Below are 14,169 nucleotides of genomic sequence, written 5' to 3'. Positions count from 1 at the left end.
CTGGGAAGCTGATGAGCAGGACCCAAGCAGGGGGTCAGAGGCCCCATGAGAACAGGCGGAGGCAGAGGGTCCCTAAGGCCAGCAGGGTTCCCAGCAAGCCTCTGGGTAAAGATCTTAAGGCCAGTCCCAGGTGGCCTGCAACTATGGGGCGGGATGGGGGGGTAAGACCATACAGAGGGGAACCCGAGGCAGAGGGACCCAAGGCCCATGACATAGGCATCCACGGCAGGGAGGTCAGTGGCACCTTGGGGCCCTCCTCACAGAGAAGCCACTGTCCACGCCTGCGACTCAGTGGGGAAGTGGAGGCTCTGTATAGCACATTCACTCTACCTTCTTACCGCCCCAAGGAAAGCCATCACCGCAAGGGCTTTGAAGGAGGCCTGGGCAGCCATCATCATCCAGAAGCACTGCCGTGGGTACCTGGTCCGCAACCTGTACCAGCTGATCCGCATAGCCACCATCACCATCCAGGCGTATGCCCGGGGCTTCCTGGCGAGGAGGAGGTACCGGAAGGTATGGCTTGCATGTCATGAGGCTCTGGGGCTTAAGGACCAGCAACTCACCATGGAGGTTGGGAGGAGTAGAGGGGTGGGGGTGGGGGTGAGAAGTGGTGGAGATTCCAGGTCATCACCAAATCTTGTCTTAAAGATGCTGGAGGAGCACAAGGCTGTGATCCTTCAGAAATACGCCCGGGCGTGGCTGGCCCGCCGAAGATTCCAGAACATCCGACGTTTCGTGCTCAACATCCAGCTGACTTACAGGGTCCAGCGTTTGCAGAAGAAGCTGGAGGATCAGGTAGGTGTGCATCGTGCATCGCTCATAGCTATGTTTCTCACACCTTTATTCCATTGCGGACCAGATCTGTGGCTCTGCTCTGAAGATTTACCTGTGCTCCGTGGCTCATGTCTATTGCTCCAGCATCTGGGAGGCTGGATCAGGAGTTACAGATGGGCCTGAGCTACATAAGGAAACTCCTTCTCGGAACAAACAAGCAAAGCTTTATATTCATATTAGTAAGTGAAAACAATTCCTATAGGTAGGCCCCCGAGCTAGAAAGGAAGGGAACCACACATAATGTATGGATGTCTTGGTTATTCACTGCACCAAGGGCACCTGCCCAAGAGGGCAAGTAGGATTGAAATCCAACTTGGCTCCCTTCACCAAGACGTGTGTGCAGTGCAAAGCTGTGTCACCTTCAGGCACACAGACACCGTCTGCACTCTGTGCATATCCTCTGCTCAGAGGAGCTACAGTATAATGACTTGCCTATCATACACAGGCTTAGGCTGCAGCCATGCTAGATGGCTACAGAATAGCTGGATGCAGATAACTCACACCTGTCATCCGAGCTACTCAGGAGGCTGAGATCATGGTTCTAAGTGAGCCCGGGCAGGAAAGGGTATGTGATTCTTATCTAATGAACCACCCAAAAGCTAGAAATGGAGCTATGGCTCAAGTAGTAGAGCACTAGCCTTGATCAAAAAAGCTTAGGGATAGCATCTGGGCTCCAAGTTCACACACACACACACACACACACACACACACACACACACACACACACACACACACACACACACACACACACACACACACACACACACACACACACACACACACACACACACACACACACACACACACACACACTCCGTATGCCCTCTGTGGAAACTTGTGGAATATTCAGTGTCTAGATCTGCAGAACACACTCCTGGTCCTGTTTCTGGTAATTGTCCTAAAGTGAGCACTGAAGTTAGCCCAGAGATCTTTGGTGGATGGATGAAGATGTGCGCACATGAACTTGACCTTCAGCAGCAGTATTCCCCTCATGATGCTGCTGACAGCTCCAGGTATATGAGTTTGCTGGGGCTGCTGTAATAAAGTGTCCTGCTTGGGGGGGGGAGGGGGCCGAAAAGGCTGAAACAGCCAAATTCATGGTCCCGTGGTTCTGGAAGCTGTATGCATCTGATGGAGGGAATGGCAGGGTGGGTTCCTTCAGATCCCCTGAGTATGTCACCAGCTGTCCCCTCTATCCTTACATGCCTTGGGTCTGCCCCAGGTTCTTCTAAGAGCAATGTTAAAATTACCATTAGACTCATCCAATGGCCTTCTGTTACCTAAATTACATTCCCTGTCTTCGAATACCATCATAGCCGAAGTACTGCAGATCAGGACTTTGTTATATTTTGGGGGGTGAGACTAACGTTTGACTTCAGAGCCTCTGCTTGCTAAGTGGGCACCCTACCATTCAATACACAGCCCTTTTTGCTTTTGTTATATTTTTTTAGATAGGATTATATTCTTTTTTTCTGGGGGGGGGGGGGGTCCGGTCGTGGGACCTGAACTCTGGATCTGGGCGCTGTCCCTCAGCTCTTCAGCTCAAGGCTAGCACTCTACCACTTGAGCCACAGCGCCACTTCCCAGTTTTTTCTTTTTGTTCATGTGGTGCTGAGGAATTGAACCCAGGGCCTCAGGCATGCAAGGCAAGCGCTCTACCACTGAGCCACCTTCCCAGCCCAGGATTATATTCTTTTGCCCAGGCTGGCCTTGGACTGTGATCTGTTTACACCCCCTATATAGCTGGGATCACAAACACACAGCATCATACTGAAATTGAGAGGGGGTCTCAAGGCTTGGGCTGGCCTTGAACTGTGATCTTCCCAACCTCCACCTTTTGAGTGGCAAGAATTAGGATCATGGGGCTGGGAAGGTGGCTCAGTGGTAGAGTGCTTGCCTTGCATGCATGAGGTCCTCGGTTCGATTCCTCAGCACCACATAAGTAGAAAAAGTTGGAAATGGGGCTGAGGCTCAAGTAATAGAGCGCTAGTCTACAGCTGAAGAGCTGAGGGACAGCACCCAGGCCCAGAGTTCAGGCCCCACGACCGACCAAAAAAAAAAAAAAGAATTAGGAGCATGAATCACCACACCCAGCCTTGGCATCATTTCTGAGAGAACACAGTGGCACTAAGGTTGTCCTGCGGCCCCAGGATCAGATGGGACACCCATCGTGAGAGCCAAGGAAGACATCTGCCTCCCCATCCCCTGCTGAAGATGCCAGAACTGGCCGCGCAGGCGTCTTGTGATGGAGTCAAAGGAAGGAAAGCAGCGGCTTTCCTCTCATTGGCCAAACCTGACTTGGCTTCTTATCTCCAGAACAGAGAGAACCACGGGCTGGTGGAGAAGCTGACCAGCCTGGCTGCTCTCCGGGCTGGCGACGTGGAGAAGGTTCAGAGGCTGGAGGCAGAGCTGGAAAGAGCAGCCATCTACAGACACAGCTGCGAGGAGAAGGACCGGAGATACAGGGACACTGTGGAAGAGGTCAGAGGTCAGAGGTGGGGCGTATGGGGGGTCTGTGCCTCCCTCCACGGAGGGGACAAGTGTGCCTTCCACGCAGTTCCTGGACAGCAGAGCAAAGCTCATTCGCATCCACATCCAGGGGCATCTTTTGGAGAACAGAGGGCCGAGGGTTTCTTCTTCCTGTCCACTTTGGCCAAGTAAGGGAAGCCCTGGCTGGCTGCCTCCATCTCTTCCACAAGATTCTTGATCTCTTGCCACTCATCCATCACATCTGGGCCCTGGAAATAAATATCCTCCTTGAGCAACAATGCCCCAGCTTGAGGAAGGTGTAAGAAAGACCCAGAGAGAAAAATCAATCCCCAAACCCAACGTCTTGGATTCAAATCTCACCTATCTGGCTATCTGGCTGGTCAGCCTTGGCCAAGTCCCTTCCTCTCTCTCAGTTTTAGTCCCCTCTTGTATAACATGGGAGTAACAAAAAGAGGCTGGCAGAATTGTCATGAGGCCAAAACGGTCAGATGGCATCATGTAAACAAATGCCTGCCATCGGCCCTACACAAGCGCGAGCCGCCATGTCCCACAGCTGTGGTCTCTGTGGTCACCCACCCTGCTGCCCCTCCCCAAGCCCTACAGCACCCACAGCTGGGAGGCTGGGCGCCCAGAGGGTGGCCATTGGGATGGACTTGATAGGAAATTCTCAGAAAGTGGTTCGCTTTCCCCTGCTAGAAACTGGCCAGGCTTCAGAAGCGTAATTCCGAACTGGAAGCTGAGCAGGAGCAGACCCAGCTGAAGCTCCGCGAGAAGACGGAAGAGCTCCAAGGTGAAGTTCACGGGTTGTCGCTTGGTGCCAACGACAGGCGGCACCCAGACTGCAGAGTGGGCTCTGAGGTGTCTGCGTAGTGAAAGGAGATTTCTGCTTCATGGGGAGTAAGTGTGTGTGGAGTCCAGAGCAGGCTGGAAGCTCAGACTGGAAGCCCAAGAAAGGATAACAGAAACATGAACCTTTTTTTTTTTTTTTAAAGGCTGACACTAGGGTCTGAACTCTGGACTTGGGCCGAAAAGTCTGCAAGACTCTTCTCCAATTAACCAGCAAAATAGCTGGAAGTGGAGCTGTGATTCAAGTAGTAGAGTTGCTAGCCTTGAGCGAAAAAGCTAAGGGACAATTACTGCCTAGGCCCCAAGTTCAAGTCCCAATATTGGCGCATGCACACATGTGCACGCACACACGCACACACGCACACACACACACACACACACACACACACACACACACACAGAGCAATATCCATTTTCACCCTATGCCTCAGGCACGATAAATACTGCACTGCAGATCCTCCACACATTCTCACGTTTTTAAAGCTGGCAGGAAACAAAAGAGGATATTGGTTTGGTTTGGCAGATGTCTTTTTCTAAAAGCCTGCTTTCTTCACAGAAAAAATGGATGCCCTCACCAAGCAGCTCTTTGACGACGTGCAGAAAGAAGAGCGGCAAAGGATGTACGATCTCTAGTGCGCTCACAGCCACTGCTTCCTTCCCTCGCTGCCATTTGCTCTAGTTTCTCGGCTTGCAGACAGCACCCCACATGGGAGGGAGTGGGGTGAATATCCTGGGGAAGCAAGAGACTTTGGGAGTCACGACAGCCAAGCCCTTCCATATATATATGGGTATATATATATATATATATGGGTATATGTATATATACACACACACATATACTCACACATACACACACACCATCAGTCCCTGCACAAGTTTTCATGTCCAAATTGCTCCTCCTAGATGGGAATACTGGCCATTATGAATTTCTCACTTGCCTTTTTTTTTCCCCCATCCTGAGGCTTGAACTCAGGGCCTGGGCACTGTCCTTAAGCCTTTGTGTTCAAGACTGGTACTCTACTACTTGAGCCACAGCTCCACCTACAGCTTTTTGGATAATTTATTGAAGATAAAAATCTCACGGGCTTTCCTGTCTAGGCTGGCTACAAACTCAGCCTCCTGAGTAGCTAGGATTGCAGGCGTGAGCCATCAATGCCCAGCTTCCTTTGTTTCCCCTTGTGTGTGCAGGTGCTGGAACTTAAACTCAGAGCTTCAGACTCTTGCTTGGCTTTTTCACCCAAGGCTAGCACTTTACCACTTGAGCTACATCTCTACTTCTGGCTTTTTGCTGGTTAATCCGAAATAAGAGTCTCTCAGATTTGTCTTCCCTAGGCTGGCTTCAAACTACAATCCTCACATCTCGGCTTCCTGACTAACTAGAATTATGGGCATGAGCTACCCAGCTCACATTGATTTCTTCTTCTGCTGCCTAGACTGCTGGAGAAAAATTTTGAGCTAAAGACACAAGACTATGAGAAGCAGATGCAGTGTCTGAAGGAAGAAATCAAGGCTCTCAAGGAGGAGAAAATGCAGCTCTGTCACCAGCTCGAGGAAGAGCGGGTCACCTCTGAGGGCTTGAGGGGCGATGTGGCCCGACTGAGCAAGCAAGCAAAGGTAGGGCCCTCTTGCTCTTAGACACCCCTTCAATTCCCAGATCAAGTCCCTCCATCCACAGAGAGCCAGCAATCCCCCCTTGTCTCCTGCTCGTGTCTGCCTTGTGCTGAGCTGTCCCAAATGACTGATGTCAGTCTGTGGGAGTCCTGCTGTTGGCTCCAGTTAGAGAGAATTGGAGGGGCGGGGGTGGGGAGAATATGGCAGAGGGAATTCATAGCAAAATGCTATGTGTCTGGGGATGAAGATGACAGTAGGAATGGCACTGAAATCTGTTGAACAATGAGTCCAGGGATGGGGGACTAGAAAGAAGGAACGAAATACAGGAAGTTAAATCTGATACATTGGGCTGGGAAGGTGGCTTAGTGGTAGAGTGCTTGCCTAGTATATATGCATGGAGCCCTAGGTTTGATTCCTCAGTACCACATACACAGAAAAAGCCGAAATGGAGTTGTGGCTAGAGTGCTAGTCTTGAGTAAAAGAAGCTCAGGGACAGTACCTAGGCCCTAAGTTCAAGCCCCAGGACTGGCAAAAATTTGATACATTGCATGAGTGGAATATTATGGTGAAAATCCTCGGTACGATGAATATAATAAATGTCCACACACACATACACACAAAAAGACTGCAAAGGAAAACAGGCTTTGTTAGGATACAGATACAGACACTTGCCAGGATGAAACATGTTGAAATTGCTTTAGAAGGGGGAAGAGAGTAAAGGAGGCCAATAGAGGGGGTGAGTTTGATTAAGGTACATCATATGTGTGTATGGAAATGTTATAATGAAGCTTCCCTTCTACAACTAATGGTTGCTAATAAAAATTGGCAGGTAGTGAGCCTGCACTTGGAGGAGGCACCAGTAGGGGTCGCTCACTTCCTCTGTGCTGGTTAAATCTGATTCAGGTTTGCAATGTGACACATTAAGATGTCTGGTTTGGGAGTTCGGGATGTGGCTCAGTGGTAGAGTGCCTGCCTTGTATGCATGAGGTCGTGGGTTCGATTCCTCAGCACCACATAAGTAGAAAAAGCCGGAAATGGCGCTGTGGCTCAAGTGGTAGAGGGCTACCCTTGAGCTGAAGAGCTGAGGGACAGTGCCCAGGCCCAGAGTTCAGGCCCCACAACTGACCAAAAAAAAAAAAGAAAAAGATGTCTGGTTTTGAAGGAACATAGGTCTACTTTACCAAGCTGCTTGTTCATCTAAGGAGCATCTGTAAGCACAAATCAACAATTCTCTGAAACATGACAAGGAAGAACAGGACTTTAGGATAGGATGTCCTGGTCAGCCTGAACATACCATCTGACCTTCAGTTCACTTAACCTGTACAGGACCACTGTCTTTATCATACATGTCAATTAGAGGGCTAGGTCTACCAGATCAGGTGCTCTGTAAATGTGGGCTGTGGAGCTGGGAGCTGAGAGCCTCGGATGCTGGGAGTAGCTGAGAAAGTACCAGGGAACACTTGTCCTCTCCAAGGTCCCTGAGTCTTTATAGTTCCTTCATTAAAACCTGTGGTCTTGCTGGGCCTCACTCGTGCCTATAATCCAAGCTAATCAGGGGGCTGAGATCTGAGGATAATCCAATTTGAAGCCAGCCTAGGCAGGAAAGTCCAAGACTCTTACTTCCAAATAACCACTAAAATGCTGGAAATGAAGCTGTGGCTCAAATGCTAGAACACTAGCCTTGAGCAAAAAAACCTCGGGAACAGTGGCCAGGCACTGAGTTCAAACCCCAGAACTGGCATAAATACACACCACACACACACACACCACACACACCACACACACCACACACACACACACACACACACACTTGGTGAGCTGAGCTCATTAAGTGGGATGCAACTTCACACCAGAGCTGTCCCAGTTCGCAGGGGCCCCATCTCTCCCCATAGCCCTTCTTTCCCTGATGCCTGGACTGGCGCTACTCTCTTGTCTTAGACCAGCTGAGTTCAGATCTCCCAGTGAAGAAGGTGGCAACCTTGCCCCTGTTCCTCAAAGATTTGGTCTGCACTGAAATACAGTTTTCATGTCTGTGGTTACACCTTTCTCAGATGGGCCTCCACCCCTCCCACTGCGGGTTCTCTATACTTTTTATATTTTTCCCATATAAGGGGGGAGCCTCTTCTGTCACCAGCTGCAGCAAGCCAACTATATCTATAAATTTGCAACAGCATGAGGCGGTAATGGAATTTGAACTTACCCTTGCTAGGCAGGTGTTTTACCACTTGAGCAATGCCCCCAGCCCCTCCCCTTTTTTTTTTACTTTCTGGTTATTTTTCAGGTAGGGTCTCATGTTTTTGGACAAGGGTAGCCTGAACCTTGATCCTCCTACCTATAGTTTCCTGGGTAGATCATAGGGATAAGCCACTATGCTTGCCTTATTCATTGAAACTTACTTCTTTCTTTCTTTCTTTCCTTTCTTTCCTTCCTTCCTTCCTTTCTTTCTCTCTCTCTCTCTTTTTCTTTCTTTCTTTCTTTCTTTCTTTGCCCCATCTCAGTGAAAAAAGTCTTGCTAACTTTTTTGCCTGAGCTGGTCTCAAACTATAATCCTCCCAATCCCCACTCATCTCCCCAAACAGCATCATTTTGAGCAACTAAGCCTGCTTCAAGGCAGACTGTAAGAACTGTGATGGCTTAGCAGGATTTCAATTCAGAAACTTCAGGGCAGGGGGTGGGGGAGGCTGCCTTGCTTGGCACCGTCTTGTCGGGTGGCAAACCTCCTCACTCTTTTCTTTCCCTATCTGGTCACTACCTGTCCTTCAGACCATCTCTGAGTTTGAGAAGGAGATCGAGCTGCTCCAGGCACAGAAGATCGACGTGGAGAAACACGTGCAGTCGCAGAAACGGGAGATGAGAGGTAATAGCACAGGTCGCTTGGTCCATGACGTACAGACTGAGTTCATCACTGCCGAGTAGCTGGGTTCTTTCATTACTGCGAGCTTCCATGCTTAATGGGAAGTTGGAATAGCCAGTTGGTTGGAAATTCATAAGGTGTTTAACTTCAGGTTCTACAAACATAGACAATTGGCCCTAGAGAGGTCCAGGGGTGGGAGGGGAGAGGGAAACAGTGCACAAATGTGATCTGTGCAGCTCTGCCTTGCCCTTCCAGAAAAGATGTCAGAGATTACCAGACAGCTTCTCGAGAGCTATGATGTCGAAGATGTACGAAGCAGGTGGGCATTTTTTATTGCATGATCAAACATAGAACAGGTGAAACAAGCCAGAAATGACAGGTTTTCTCACCTCCTGATTTTCCAGACTCTCTGTGGAAGATCTGGAACATTTAAATGAGGATGGTGAACTCTGGTTTGCATACGAGGGACTAAAGAAGGCGACACGGTGAGAAATTAAATTCCTCTTGGGACTCTAGACAAGAAACAACTGGAAGTACTTCAAGAGTAAAGTAATTAGCTTAGGAATAAGAGATACCTTCTTTCTGAGATAAACTGTCTTATTCTAAAACCTATAGCCTGTATAGTTAAAAACTGGTTATTATCAAATAGAATTACATTAAAGATGTTTGTTGGATTTCTTTCATTCTTTTTTGGGGGGTGGGAGAATATTCGTGGGGCTTGAACTCTGGGCCTAGGCACTGTCCCTGAGCTGTTCAGCTCAAGGTGAGTGCTCTACCACTTGAACTATAGCACCACTTCCGGTTTTCTGGTGGTTAATTGGAGATAAGAGTCTCACAGACTTTCCCGCCCAGTCAGGCTTTGAACCATGATCCTCACATCTCAACCTCCTGAGTAGCTAGGATTACAGGCAGGTGCCACTGGCGCCAGGTTTAACTTTTCTTTTATTGGAGTTTGAACCCAGGTCCTCAGAATCACTCAGCTTGCTTGCTTGGCTGGTATAGTGTTCTACCACATGAGCCATGCCTCCAGCCTGATTTTCTGATGGTTTACTGAAGATGGAGTCTCAAAGACTTTTCTGCACAGAGTGACTTCAAACTGTGATACTTTGGACCTCAGCCTCCCCAGTAGCTAGGATTACAGATGTGAGCCAACAGCGCCTGACTTAAACTTCCTTTTTTGTTGTTGTTGAAAATGCAAGGTTCCCCTGTCTCCTCTGTCACCAGTACCCCCACCGTCAGCATCCTGTGCCACAGTGGCATATGTCATCATCACTCAGGGCCCGTAGTTTATATCAGGGCTCACTTTGGTGTTGTACATCCAATGAACTTTAACAAATCTATAATGACCCTTATCAATAACCATGATATCATACAGAGCATCTGTTTCAAACCATTAATAGAATAAAAATGTAGGGTTGAAGGTATGGTTCAGTGGTAAAGTACATAGCAAGCATTAAGTCTTGGGTTCAAACTCTAGAACAGCCAACCCCCAAAGAATTTACTTTTATCATTCATGGCAATATGAACCCCACATCATGCTTCAGTACTATCCAGAAGAATCCACTCATGGAAGCTCCTGTTACCACATATGTATAAGTAAGTATGATTCCCTCACACAGAACAAAGGCCGAGTGCCTGTTTTCCCTTCCCTTCCCTGGACAGAGTTATGGAAAACCATTTCCAATCCCAGAAGGATTGCTACGAAAAAGAGATCGAAGCCCTGAACTTCAAAGTGGTACATCTCAGTCAAGAAATCAACCATCTGCAGAAATTATTCAGAGAGGAAAATGACATCAATGAAAGCATCCGGCACCAAGTCACCAGGCTGACATCAGAAAACATGGTATGGGCCCTGGTCATGGCCATTGTCGGAAAGCAGTTACTCATGGGAGGAGTTAAAATTCAGTCTTATAGCAGCAGAACAGTGGATTGAAATTACTTGTTCCAGTAATAAAACAATAGAGTCAGAAGATAAGATTCTAAGCTGGGGGCTGGGGGCTCATGCCTGTAATCCTAGCTATTCAGGAGGCTGAGATCTGAGGATGGTGGTTCAAAGCCAGCCTGGGCAGGGAAGTCTGTGAGACTCTTACCTGCAATAAACTACTCAGAAAAAGCCAGAAGTGGTACTGTGGCTCAAATGGTAGAGTGATAGCCTTGAGCACAAAGAGGCTCAGGGAAAGCCCCCATGAGTTCAAGCCCCAGGACCAACCAGAAAAAAAAAAAGAAGAAGAAGAAGAAAAGATTCTAAAATGAGCCTAGGCTGGGGAGCCCTTGGATTTCAGAGTATGTTTGATCAACATATAATGGGTTCAAATTCTTAAAGTTGCATATTTAAATCTAGTCCTATCCCCTTCTAAGAGGCACAAAATTGAAGCAAAAACTTGGCCCTTGATGTGGGGAGTTGTTCAGGCCAGTCATACGCTTGCTCAAAATCAGCCCAGGTCAAGAGCTTTCTGTTCTGGAATGCCCCTGCAACTTACTCCATTTGTTCCCCCTCCTGGCTCTCATCTAACTGGCAAAGAAAAGTCTTTTAAGAATCTCATTCAGAAACTACTCCCTTGCTGGGCACTGGTGGCTCATGCCTGTAATCCTAGATACTGAGATCTGAGGATCATGGTTCAAAGCTAGCCCAGGCAGGCAAGTCCATGAGACTCTTATCTCCAGTTAACCACCAGAAACCAGAAGTGGTGCTGTGGCTCAAAGTGGTAATGCACTAGCTCAGGGACAGCACTCCGACCGTGAGTTCAAGCCCCACCACTGATAAAAAAATAAAATAAAGAAAAAGAAAACACTCCCTTTCTTACTAACTCCAAGTCTCCAGAAAAAACTGGGTAGCATACCATTTCTTTGGGGAGTGGATGGGACTTGGCTAAGGCCACGAACTGCATTTCCTCCTGAATCCCTCTGCTCTCCCAGCAGCGTCTGGGGACCTTAATGGCTCCCCTTTCCCTCCTCCCAACCTCCCTCCCTCCGGCCCTCCCTCCTTCTTTCCTTCCTTCCTTCCTTCCTTCTTTCCTTCCTTCCTTCCTTCCTTCCTTCCTTCCTTCCTTTCTTTCTTTTTTACTTTCTTTGTTGGTTATGGGACTTGAACTCTGGGCCTGGGCTCTGTCCCTCAGCTCACAGCTAGCACTCTACCACTTGAACCACAGCACCACTTCCAGTTTTCTGGTGGTTAATTGGAGATAAGTCTCACGGACTTTCCTGCTCAGGCTGGCTTTGAACTGCTATCCTCAGATCTCAGCCTCCTGAGTAGCTAGGATGACAGGCATAAGCTACCAACACCTGGCACATGCTGGAATTTCTTGAGACTATTGTATAAGTCTTGAGGCTAAAAAAGGGAGAGAAAGAAAAAGAAAAAAGAAACATTCCATGAGTGGGCTTTTACTGGCCCATGTATACAATTTGTTCCACAGGCTGAACATAAAAAATGGATTTTTGTCTCTGAGATTATAAAATTCATAAATGAAACCATTTCGTATTCTGTTTATCATTCTCCTCTAAAGATGATCCCAGACTTTAAGCAGCAAATTTCAGAGCTAGAGAAGCAGAAGCAAGATCTTGAACTCCGCCTGAATGAACAAAATGAGAAAATGAAAGGTAATGGAAACTCTCCTTGGCCTGCTTTTAGAAGATGGTTTGCTAATAGGCAGTGGTGGAGGAAAGCCAGGGAATGATGTAGTAAGACAGGAAGGGATATAGGAGAACCAGAAAGTGACATAGGAAAGACAGGAAGTCATGCAGGAAGTGCATCCCATGCAGGCGTTTTAGGCTCTGATTCTCTTGGACCAGGCAAGTAATACCAAGGTAAGAAGTGAACTGCTTGGAGGACATAGTATGGGGTGGAGTGGGTGGGGTTAAAGAGAACAGCTTCCTCCAAGCTCCATTGGCTTTTGCCAAGAGACAATGCTGGGCCCAATGTCACTCGATATTCCAAGTTTTTAGAAGAGAATACAGATTTCCATGTGATCTAGTATAAGTCTTCAATATTGATTTTTTTAAAAACATTTAAAAGTCATACTTAGGGTGTGTTGTTCTAAACAACCATCTTTGGCTAGATACAGCTTAGAACTGCTGGTAACTAAAAATAATGCCAAACCAAACTGGTGCTAGGGATCGAACCCAGGGCCTTGTGCATGCCAGGGCAATGTTCTACCACCAAACTACAATCCCCATATGAGAATGCAGTGATATGTCCCATCCTGGTACTGACAGCTTTTCTCCTCACAGGAAAACTGGAGGAACTGTCGGCTCAGCTCCCTCACAGCAGAGAAGAGGAAGGAACTCAGAGAAAGTGAGTATTGACATGGGAGATGGCTGAGATGGTTTTCCATCTTTGGAAACACGAGCCATCTGCACAATGGCCCACCCTGCCTCTGTCCCTTCCTCAGGGCCATAGAAGCCCAGCATGAAGCACACCTCAGAGTGAAAGAGCAGCTTCTGGGCACGATCCAGGCACTGCAGGAGGCTGGAGAGCACTCGAAGGCAGGGCAATCCGAAGCTGAAGGCGAAGTGAGTAATTCCCAGAAGGGCGCTCACTCTGGAAAACAGGGTGGGAAGTTTCCCAGTGGGTAGATGAGTGGAATTTTGTGTGGAGCTATTGCTTAAAAAACAAAAAACAAGGGCTGGGAAGGTGGCTCAGTGGTAGAGTGCTTGCCTTGCATGCATGAGGCCCTGGGTTCGATTCCCCAGCACCACATAAGCAAAAAGGAAAAAAGCTGGAAGTGGTGCTGTGGCTCAAGTGGTAGAGCGCTAGCCTTGAGCTGAAGAGCTGAAGGACAGCGCCCAGGCCCAGAGTTCAGGCCCACGACCAGACCCCCCAAAAAAACAAACAAAAACAAAAAAAACACAGGAGCAGGCACCAGTGGCTCACACCTGGAATCCTAAACTACTCAGGAGGCTGAGATTTGAGGATCACAACTCATTCAAAGCCAGCCTGGGCAGGAAAGTCAGCGAGACTCTTATCTCCAGTTAACCACCAGAAAACCAGAAGTGGGCTCTGTGGCTCAAATTGATAGAGCACTAGCCTTAAATGAAAGAGTTCAGGGACAGCACCCAGGCCCTGAAGTCAAACACACACACACACACACACACACACACACACACACGCCCTGAAGTCAAGCACACACACACACACACACACTCACACACACACACACACACGACCTGTCACCTAGAACACAGGATAGACAGCTAGAGATCAAAAGTATCATGCTCTTTCCAAGAGCGTGAGCATCTTGACATCTGAAGACAGCAGGGAGCTTAATGGTTAATAGACCGAATCCTCATTGGTTACACGTAGGAGGTGGCCGGGTGTCTATGTAGGGCCTTCCCAGGGACTGGGCTCCTGCAAGCCCCTATGAGGAGCTGCGCGCTGGGTTTGTAGAGGCGCCCTGCCTTCTGCCTTCTGCCCCTCCACAGGTCCCTGGGTGCTGCCGTGGAGGCCGGTTGGGCCTTCATTCTCTAGTGATGAGCAGCCGGCAACTTTTATCAACTGTGTGCGATGATGGAAATTTCTGGAATTAGATAATGGTGGT

The 14,169-nt window shown here is 48.4% G+C and overlaps 1 protein-coding gene across 1 annotated transcript in view; it reads left to right on the top strand.

The window, feature by feature from the left end:
• Positions 1–14,169, top strand: part of Myo5c (myosin VC) — a 60,353-nt gene that overhangs the window by 30,397 nt on the left and 15,787 nt on the right. The window contains 14 exon segments of the mRNA XM_042687682.1: positions 348–513; positions 649–795; positions 3,151–3,315; positions 4,021–4,114; positions 4,727–4,790; positions 5,604–5,784; positions 8,545–8,638; positions 8,891–8,954; positions 9,040–9,120; positions 10,298–10,478; positions 12,139–12,232; positions 12,863–12,926; positions 13,024–13,161; positions 13,163–13,184. Of these exon segments, the coding sequence (XP_042543616.1) occupies positions 348–513; positions 649–795; positions 3,151–3,315; positions 4,021–4,114; positions 4,727–4,790; positions 5,604–5,784; positions 8,545–8,638; positions 8,891–8,954; positions 9,040–9,120; positions 10,298–10,478; positions 12,139–12,232; positions 12,863–12,926; positions 13,024–13,161; positions 13,163–13,184 (1,555 nt within the window).

Source organism: Dipodomys spectabilis, unplaced genomic scaffold (genome assembly GCF_019054845.1).
Source record: "Dipodomys spectabilis isolate Male_0828 unplaced genomic scaffold, ASM1905484v1 ptg000108l, whole genome shotgun sequence".
Taxonomy (NCBI): Eukaryota; Metazoa; Chordata; class Mammalia; order Rodentia; family Heteromyidae; genus Dipodomys; species Dipodomys spectabilis.
This window is presented reverse-complemented; position numbering and strand designations above follow the sequence as displayed.